The sequence below is a fragment of the Amia ocellicauda genome, chromosome 5 (assembly GCF_036373705.1).
Source record: "Amia ocellicauda isolate fAmiCal2 chromosome 5, fAmiCal2.hap1, whole genome shotgun sequence".
NCBI classification, from domain to species: Eukaryota; Metazoa; Chordata; class Actinopteri; order Amiiformes; family Amiidae; genus Amia; species Amia ocellicauda.
The window spans coordinates 13,731,153-13,741,935 of NC_089854.1; the positions used below are offsets into that span (position 1 = coordinate 13,731,153).

The following is a 10,783-nucleotide window of genomic DNA, read 5'->3' on the forward strand; positions in this document are numbered from 1 at the left end:
CTTAATAACGGAGAACATGTATGTATTTATTTTCTTCTTCTTCATAAGTGAAATGGGGTACGATGACACATATGGAAATTGAAATGGGAGTTAAACATTTTAAAGTAATTTAATCAATTGTTTCTGTATTATCTTTGTAAAAATTGGCGAGTTATTATACACTGGTAGATAATTGACTATCAACTAAGGTGCGACGGAAGTGCATCATAAATATTTTATATTGAATTTCACCATTTCTGTTTTCATCCTGTCCTGAATTATTTTTTCTTTTTTTAACTCTTTGTCTTAATGCAGGTTAATTTTTTTATATTTATTCGAATCATAATGATCCTAATCTCCAAATTGAGGGCAAATCAAATGAGGTATACGGATTACAAATTCAGGTAAGTTCAGTTTTCAGATTGTCTTCCTGTTGCTTGCAAGGTTTGTTTTTGTTTCTCAGTAACTGTCCTAATTAAACCATTGCACATTTTGTTATGAGAGGTCAGTTATTTAGATTTACTACTGAGTATAGGAATTTATTTATGCATTGTGTAAATTTTCAATATAAAAGCATTGTTATTTTAACTGGCACTTTTATCTAAAGAATATAAAAAGATTAGGGCGTGAAATATAATTTAACAACTGCTGCTCTAGAGTCACTCTAAAGACAACAGGGCTTTGGTTTTGCATCTTATCTGAAGTAGAGAGCCTGAGGAGTTTAAGTATATTAAGTTTATTAAATTATGTATAAAGTATATTAAGTAAAGACACCTTGAAAACCTGTTAACTAACCCAAGAGTGTTGAATAAAACATACAACCTTCCCGAGAAGCCTGTTTTGATGGTTGTTGTTTTTTTAGTTTTTTTGTCAATTAATGTATTATCTTCTTTGTTTTCTATCACTAAAGGTTGGCACAAGCTTGCATACAAGGTCTTTGAAAACTATACACGCTACTTAAATAAGAAACTGTCAGGTTTTCCATGCCTAAAGCCATGCCCCTGACAGAGAAAGGAGTAATTTATCATAAACAATGTCCTATTTCTGCTCTTCATTTTCCTCAAATTCTTTCCTCCAAATTAATGAATGGTCTTGTATTTATTTCAGGCAAAACACCCAGAGGGGATTGTATCATGAAACTCACTCTAATCATGTGCTTTGTGTATTTAATGGCAAGAATACAAATGAGACCGATCTTCTGGGTGTGCCTGGGATTCCAAAGGTTGTTGTTGTAGAGGATTGGGTGGATGGGGAGGAGGGTCTTCTGTGTGCTGGGGAGGCCTGAATTGATCATGTCCTGGTTCTGCTGGCAGGCTGGCTAAGTCCACGCTGACTCTTATTCCCCTGCTGGGCATTCATGAGGTGGTGTTCGCCTTCATCACAGAGGAACAGGCCGAGGGAACACTGCGCAATGTCAAGTTCTTCTTCGAGGTCTTTTTCAACTCCTTCCAGGTGACCAGAGTCTCGTCTCCCCTCCCCCCCATGGCCATAGAACTTGGGTGGCACCCTAAGCAGAGGGTATCTCCTCTCCTAGTGGAGGAAATCAATCATGATCCCATTACACAGAAGTTTTATCCATTAGTGCTTATATAGGCAGGCCCAGCGGCAAGGGGGCATCAGAAATGGCTAAGGGGGCACAACTATTTTCACTCGATGGTAACACAGAATGGATAATAGTACAATAGTACAACTACACACAATGTATTTGCAGCCATTCACGGCTGTGTTGCCACAAGAATACAGGCCACTTTACAACATAGACAATTCATAACTGTCTTGAAAAAATGCAAGTTATGACAACGCTACACAGCTACATGCACAATGTAAGCTGTGTGCCCCTGAAAACATCCCAGTTCATGTTATTCTATGGCGCTACACTACGCATTCATCAACGCAACAAATTGGGTGGAGGGGAGGGGGCACAATATTCCAACTGAGTGGGAATTGCCCCCTTTTCCCCCTTGTGGTGCCAGGCCTGTGTATAGGTTTCACACTCTATTATATAGCCAACCTGCAGATGCTGGCTATTTCAAGGTTTTCACCTTCTGACTTAATTAGCAAGTTAGCATGGACCAGCGAGCAGAGTGGCAGTAGGCCGCAGTCGGCTGGTTGCTTTTCTTTTTCATAAGTACAATTTCTACAAGAGCTTGGCCTGCACCGATAACTGCATCCTAATAGCTTGCATTATAGATTCCTTTTAATGATGCTTACTGAATTGTTGCAGCCATGCATCAGGGGGAATGGAAATATAATACTGACTCTCTGTGGGTGTGTGAAGTTTAATTTCCCATTAAAAAAATATTTTGCAGAAGTGTTGGTAAAAGTAACTAATGCTCAGATACAATACCCAATGCTATAGCTTTTATTATTATTATTATTATTATTATTATTATTATTATTATTATTATTATTATTATTATTATTCACAATCCCAATTTACAATCAAACTTTAACTTTGCTTATGTACATTTTGATTTACAGGGCCTGCTTGTTGCCATCCTATACTGCTTTGTCAACAAGGAGGTAAGGGAATTACACAATTAAACTGTACCTTAACAGCCTAAAGGTGTTCTGCTTTCAATTTCAGTTTCCTTTAAAATCCAGGCAGATATTAACTAGTAAGCTGACTGCCCTTCAGTCTCATTTGCGTGATGTCTTCTGCCTGGGTTATAAACTGGGAGATTTTATTTTTCAGTAGCAGAAGAACGATGAACCTAATCCCTCATGTAAAGCAAACTAAAGTTTTCTGGAGTCTCTGAATTCTGTCCGCTTACTGGGATTGAATATTTAACGTTTTTCTTGGAGGTCATACTCCATTTTCCATTTTGATTTACATGTACCTGATAAAAACAAACATTTCTGTTAAATGTATTATTTTAACAAGCATTAGTGGGCTTTGCACTTAAATAATTTAATCTAAATGTTAAAAAACATCTTCCATAATAGAAATATCTCAAACTGCTGTGATTTATCATCATGGAGTCAATGTAGATTTAATTTGTATTTACTGCCCAATTTAATTTATATTTTTTATTTTTCTATCCTTCCTTTTGCCTGTCTTTTCTCCATTGCAGGTGCAGTCAGAGATCAAGAAGAAGTGGCAGCAATGGAAGTTAGGCATGAGTCTGCTGGAGGAGCACAGACACACATGCAGCAACACACCACAAGGGGGCACTGGAGAGGCGAATGGCAACTGCCACTGCCACCACAAGCCGTCATTCCAGAAGACATCGCATCTGCTGGACTGCAGCCCCAACTCCCACTGCTCCTCGGAGAACTCCAGCTGCTCCAGCCAGCACAAACACCCGGGGGCGAAGAATGGCAAATCCTACTGCTATATCTCTGCCCACACAAAGCTGCCAAATGGCCTGGATTGCACTCCCCCAGGTACCAGGGAGGAGAACATTAGGGCGAGGTACACAGAGAGCTACTGCTGAACGTCTATTTTGATCTCATCTTCCGCGATAAGCAGCTAATTTCGTGTTCTGCCTTTGGTCAGCCCCAGACCCGCCAGCCCAACATGGTGTGCCACTGACAACCGGACAACAACAGGAACGAGAATTACATTGTTTTTTGTTTTGTTTTGGTTTCTCGAAGATCCTGTTTTTTGTGGATTGAGTCGCCAGGGATTCTTTTTTGCTACCTCCTTGCACTGCTTCTGTTCCTATTTAAAATGGTTTAATGTTCCACTTCGCCATGCCTGGACACTGCCAGCCAGAAGAGGATGTGACAGTGCTTGTTACACACAAACCTAAATGAAGAGGGATTTGAACAGTCTATCAGCACTACCAATGTTTTTTCTTAATGAACTTTGACAGAAGCAGCCTATGGGGAAGGAGTAAATTGCTTTCCAGCATTGTCCCTGCATTCTCTGAAGGCTTTTCTTAAGCACACTTCCCAGTTTCTTACTGACTGGAATACCAAACATAAACATGGCCTGGATCCTACAGGACAATTGTAAGGATGTTGACTAGACCTTTTCCTTTGCAACCCAAGAGAAGAGTGGTCTGAAAAAAAGGGTTGTCCATTTTTAACCTTTGACCCATGCAAGTATTTTTACTTTGCTTATATATTTATTTGGGGGAGTGTGTGTGGGGGGGTGGTGGTTAGGGGATAAAGGTTACAAAAGGCTAAGGCTACATTATTACACAGTACAAGGAGGTCTCACTTTACACGGTAGATGTGATCCTGAAATTGACTGTGCTAGCTAAACCAGTGTAAAACGAAACCCATTTCTCCATAGGAATACATGTTATAAAAGCAGGTACGTTCCAATGGAAGCCAGCAAGATAAAAAATGATAAATAAGTGTAGGAGAAAAAAAAACTAAACATATTAGCCTTATATATAATGTAAGTAATAAATTCATGAATGTTATAAGATTATTTACCTTAAAAAATACGTGTAACTCGCTTCCAAAATGGCGAGAGTGAATTTAGCGAGTGATTTAAAACTCTTCTTGGTGAGGAGCAGGGTCATCAATGGCAGTGTCAGCACACCCCCACCCACTCCCAAACCATGTTATTTTGAAATCGTTCCTTAATTATTTCACTGTGTTGTTCTGAAAAAATAGTAGCCTAAATTAAACTGTGTTAAGTGTGACTGTACAGTGACTGAGAGATGAGTAGCTTTATAGTTAAATTGTTTTTCCTTTCTTATTACAAAATTCTGCTGTCTCCAAAAATTGCATACATGAAGAATATGGTTTGTTAACCTATTCCAGCTCAAAGGTACTACAATGGGTCTAATCATACATCTCTATGGTCAAGACATTTAACAGAGACTTGATATACCCACGATGCATGTGCAAAAGCTAGATTTTATTGGGGGGGGTGGAGAGAATATCCACCAGTCCCTTCATGTACGGAGATGGAACAGATTACTTCATCAATCCCTGAGGAATCTTTTTCACTGTGAAAGCGATGTAAATACAGAAGGTTTTATATAAATAGTCACTCTTCCACTAGCAACCACTAAGTGATCCTTTGCCTTTATTTATTCCAAAATCAAACAACTCCTCTGAGTTTACCCTCCCATGGCTCACTCCGTAAAGGTCTGCAACGATAAGGTTGTGGGAATAAAGGGTGAAAACATGACCACATGCTTAAGCTGTTCACATTCTATTCTTATAACAGATGATGCCAAGTGAACAAAATTGCGCTTGAGCTGGTTTAATTGTAGCCTGGCAGATTACACCATCGCCGGTTTATAGATTTTCACAAGATGGCATGTTGTGTGTTTGACTCTGCAAAGCATGCCATGGCATTCCCTATTGCCACCCATCAGTTAAATCATAGTGTTACCCTGTGTTACCAGTTGTTCTACAATCAATCTTATCTGAAAAGCACAGTAGTGAAAAACTATCATTAAATATATATAAAAGGCTTACTTGACTTTACTGTGATATTATTATGCAAATATGAAGACCTGTTCAAGAGTAGTGCATTCTCTCTGTTATGATAGGACTGTCACAAGGGCCCTCTCTAGTAAAGAAGCAGATATAAATAATTTCTACATCTGATTTAAAAATAAAAGCACTAAAAGTTAAGAAAGTTAGTTGTGCAGCAAAACATTTTTATTATTATTACTATTATTTAAATTTGATCTGATATATTTCTCTTTTTTTCTACGTGATTTAAAAGAGAGCAGCATGCAACATTTGTTTTCTGCTGAAGTGGGAATCCAGTAAACATTCACCTCATATGCTGGGTGACACATTAGTACAATCCAGTACAACCATTAATCTACTGGAGAGAACTAACTACAAGGGCACATTTACACTGCCATTTCTGATCCAGATCAAATGCATTTGATCACGATCAGTGGTGTTGCGTTTACACTGCCATTTGAACAGGATCAACTTTCAGCCGCCACGGGGGTCCTCGCATGCGCACTAGCACATAAGTCAAAACTGAATTATATGCATCTATTAAATTTGTCCTTTAAACTGTCATTTGTTCTCGTTGCACAACCAATGAACTTGCATATGTTTCGCAACCGAAGCATTTTAAATACATATAGTCATGTTTTGCAAACATAAAATAAGTTACTTTTTCGCATTTTAAATTAAAATACAATTCTATATTTTTTAATAAGATAAAGTAACAAGCCATTCAGTGTTAATTTTAACAATATTGTATATGTAATAAGGGAAGTAGGGAAGGGTCTCTTCTGCTGCAGTGATGCAGGTCTGCCGCCTGCCTTTAAAATGGTGCCGCATTAGCATGTCACATCAGACTTAATTATATTTATATATTAAATTAGTCGTTTAGAACATAGGGCTGTATCAAAACTTGTATTTATCTCGTGACGAATTATTATAACAAGTACAACCAACGCACTTGCATGTTTTCTCACAACCGACGCATTGGAAATAAAAATACAATTACATATTTTTACTAACATAAAATAACAAGCCATTTAGTGTTAGTTTTATCAATACTGTATTAATAATACGGGCAGCAGGGACGTGTTCTGCTATCTGCTCCACTGATGTGAAGGCTGTTTGTCTGCCCCCCCCACGTCTCTAAAACACACGCCGCCGCTGTGCATGCTGGAACTTGAGCCGGTCGAGCGTTTACACTGCCAGGATCAAATGCAACCGATGCATTGATCCGGATCTGTACCATCTCCCTGAGAGAAACATTTGATCCGATCACCGAGCGTTTACAGTGCAATTTCTGATCCTGATCCAATGCTGATCCGGATGGCAGTGTAAATGTGCCATATGTTATTGCTGGACATATATATGGCTCCAATTTGCATTGTTGTCCTCTCACCCATAAGTGCGGGAAGATGTTTTAATTTGAGTTGGGGGGGTGCTGCATGAAAGTGAAATCATGACGCCATTTTTAATTTTTAGTTGCTTTATCAATTGGTTTATGTATTTTGCAGGGAGAAGCTTAATAATAGACAGTCGTATAATACACATACACCAACCACACACACGAACCATGGCCATAATGATGAGAAAAAACAGATTAGCCTACACTATAGGCAACTACTCAAACTTGTCTGTGAGAAGAGCATTAGTTATTTAGCCTACTCAAAACGCCCCTTTGCAACATGGAATAAACACAAACCACACCTCAGCACAGTGCAGAATAAATCAGACAATACACAGTGGCCGCGTTTGTGTATTCCACAGCTTGCTGATGTCAAACACATGTGATCAAAGAACGCCTTTCACTAACCCTGCACTAATTAATGTCATTGGATGACTTGACTTTTTTGTAGTTTTTATTTACAAAATGTCCAATCATTTAAGTTACAGCTTTATTATGCATCATAGATTTACATTGTATTTGTTAAAACAATGAATGCAATTATTTAATAAAGCATTGGCATTGCAAAAGCATCAATATAGAATTCTATATCTATAGTGTTGACAATGCTGTTCACGGTTTAATTGTGTAATGATACATTGACATTCACCTCCGCTAACAAGAGGGCAGCAGCGCCATCCGTCGTTACTTTGACTGCACACCAATTACGTTGTTATCGGTTTTATTGATGCTCTCCTCACAATTTTTTTTTTTTTTTTGTAGTAGAACTGTTAGGGAAAAAGTCAAATTTTCCCTTCTGCCTATTTTCCATGTTGGAGCCAACTGTATTTGAGCGATATCTTTTCTTCTTCTCGCTCCTGCCAGCAACCACAGCGCTAATTGGCTGTTGTTAATTGAATAGGCTAGTATTGTCTTCCCTCAACAAATCATAATACACTATTATTCTGCCCGCCCTTTTCCCTGCAGTTTCAACCAATCACGCCAGTCTCAGGGTGAGTAATGTATTTATAAAAATCACATATATATTGCGATCTTCAGCACCGCGGTAAACACCGGCAGGTGGTTTACTTTTAGTTGTTGTCTTTGGCATATGCAAGTACATGTCTTATAAGATTGCTGTAGCCCTGAACCACTCCTTATGGGTTTCCCATAATAGTGTGGAGAGGATTAAAGTTTGTGGAATAAATCGTTTTATTGTTTGTTTGCTTTTTGTACGTGTATGCTTTTCACAAGGTTAAACATTACACCGTGGACGTACAAGTATTAATAGTAATATTTAAGATGAGTAAGCCATCAAATCTACTGTTTACAATGCAAATGCCTGTTTTCTTTTAAACTGCACTTTAAAGAAACACAAGTCTTGTATCTTAATATCTCCAGTGGAATGCTCATCTGAAACTGGATGCAGGATAATGAGAATCCTGAAATGAATAATGGTAGATAAAGTAGTGGAATATTGTAAAGGTTCATATACATCCAGATACATATACATAGGTGGGTTCTGTAAAACTACTATTGTAACGTGGTTTAAATTGTTGTAGAACATTCATATTTTAAGTAACTTCGTCTGATAGTAATCTGTTATAGTAATGAAGCAAAACAAAAAATGTATACATTGTACAAATATGCCTATAGCTCATATCACAGCAAATACAGTAAAACATACTACAAAATGTCATATAATTATATTACCTATCAATTAGAAATATATGTAAGCTATATAAAAATTAATGCAATTTACAGATGATTATCTTTTAGATAATGATATTTCGCAATTGTATTAAGTATATAAGTTTGTTTCTTAAAAAATATTTCAAAGCAAAATAATTTGAACCAAAAATGGTTAACTACTGTAGCATTTTCTCAATTTGTTTCTTTATTTCTGGGTTCTTAAAGTTGCCCCTGAATTGAAGTTAATGTATTTGAATAGCCACTATCTGCATGTTGCATATAAGACTTGCATATCTTTCACTTAAAACTGCGCTGCATAGACAAAAATAAATACATAAAAAATAATTTTACACTAAAAACTTCACATATTTTTACTGTCATACCTTGCTTTAAAAATAACTCAAAATCATAATGGTACGCCAAGAAGTAGGTGTTAGAAGCAAAAAATAAGTAAATAAAAATAGATTTTTTTCAATTGCACACTACCTTCCAGACTTCGGAATATGCAGTAACTAAACTTTCTGTTATTGTTGTGCTAAGTTGGTGTTAGTTTTCATTAAAGCTTTTGTGTTATTTTGCACTTTTTTGTGTTTATATATGCTCTACATTAGGCTGCATTATGTCAATCAAAAGGTGTCCAGGGTGAATTGTGTATTTCTGATAGATGTATATACTCTTTAATTAGATGTACACAGTTAAATAATTAAATATACAATATATTTCCTATTTAAAAAAATCCCTCTATTTTTTAAAGGAATGCCTATTCAGATTGTTTCAGATTCAGATTGATCATTGGTCTGATGTGGATTATATTCTGCCAACATTTCTTCTGTTATTGCCATATATATTAAATGTTGCATTAAAGATGTACATTTATTTATGTACTTTTTGTTAACAGATTGAATATTACTGCAAATAAATATATAAAGATTTGATTTGTGATTTAAAAAAGACAAAGCATTGGCTTGTTTTTACTCATGTATGTGTTTCAGTATCATCACCATTTTCATTTACGTTTCTCCAGAAACTTGTTATGAGCAAGACATCCACATTCAGATAGTTATTCCAAGCCACATAGAGGGTAGTTAATATTGGGCAGGGAGGAATTCTAGCTATCTAAATTGCAAATCCAGACAGTTTGGATAGCTCTTCCATTCCACTACGGTGAGTAGCGGTAGTGCCCTAACATCTTCTCTCACACGGTAACTGATCCTATGTCAATCACTCATAAATGTGTTCTGAACTACAGGCCACACACTGAAGCCTCACTGATGTTAGCCTGTGCCTGACCAGATTTTGGGGGAGATTCTGTTTTCCCTTCTGCCAGGAAAGGACTTGTGATGGCTGAAAATGTTGCAGCAGCAGGAGCAGCCTGCTGACCAATTTGTACAGCTGATTCGAAACTGAGGCTGGTCAGGAAATCGGTAATGGCCATAACATTGAGACAGGAAAGTACTGTCACAGTTCCTCTTCTGCATACTCTTCACTACTAGATACCCCTTATACAAGACTGTAAGTCGCAAGCTCGTTTCCTACCGATGATCCGATCTCAAAGTTTTCGGAGGTAGAAGAGGCAAAGAGGAGGAAGCTTATAGACTACTTCAAAAGGTAGGCTAGGTCTGCATTAGTCTCTACTGAGTCACTACTTAACGTACAGTAGGCTCCCTGTTTGTTGCCACAGGGTGAGATTTGTGAAACAAAAGCCTATGCTTTCGAAATGTTTTTATTCATGAAAATGAATCACGAAATTTGAAACTGGACCCCTAGGTCTTCTGAACACTTTTCATTTGTTCTCAGGTACGCTCGCTTACTAGCATGTTCTAGCGCCTACACGCCTGCTGTTTGAGTCCGTTTCTTACCATATGGTGTCAGGGGCGGACTGTTTGGTGTGTTGCGGACCGGATACCGGACCACTTTTTAGTCCCAGTCCGCCAGTTGGTGTATTCAAACGATATGGCTTCCTAATATCAGCCCATCTGGGATCTGATTAATTAACTGGTCATACTGATAAGAGTTTTGTGGATTTTTATGTCATAGGCTAAATTTTGTGTTCTCTATGATGGACTTAAATGTAATGAGTTGAGCACATTTTGAAGTTATGGAATTTGTTGGGCTCCCTTTGATGGAACTGTGTAAAACTTATGTATTGTAATGCTGTAGGATATAACTCAATTCCAGTTTAATTTTCCTAATAAAAAGACTGTTCTACTCTTAATATTTTGTATTTATATTCTCTCCTTTAATGGTTACATCATTCCTATACACAAAGGAGAGGGCACAGGCCTACAGAAAGATTTTATTGTCATCAGATGTAGCTTTGCACACTGCCAGCATCTACAATGATTTTGA

General features: G+C 37.4%; 1 protein-coding gene across 1 annotated transcript in view; it reads left to right on the plus strand.

The window, feature by feature from the left end:
• gipr (gastric inhibitory polypeptide receptor) overlaps positions 1 to 10,783 on the plus strand; it is a 55,433-nt gene extending 44,650 nt beyond the window's left edge. Inside the window, exons 11-14 of the mRNA XM_066703929.1 lie at positions 295 to 383; positions 1,293 to 1,431; positions 2,461 to 2,502; positions 3,054 to 10,783. Coding sequence (XP_066560026.1) covers positions 295 to 383; positions 1,293 to 1,431; positions 2,461 to 2,502; positions 3,054 to 3,416 — 633 coding nt within the window. The 3' untranslated portion in view covers positions 3,417 to 10,783. The remainder of the gene's footprint in view (positions 1 to 294; positions 384 to 1,292; positions 1,432 to 2,460; positions 2,503 to 3,053) is intronic.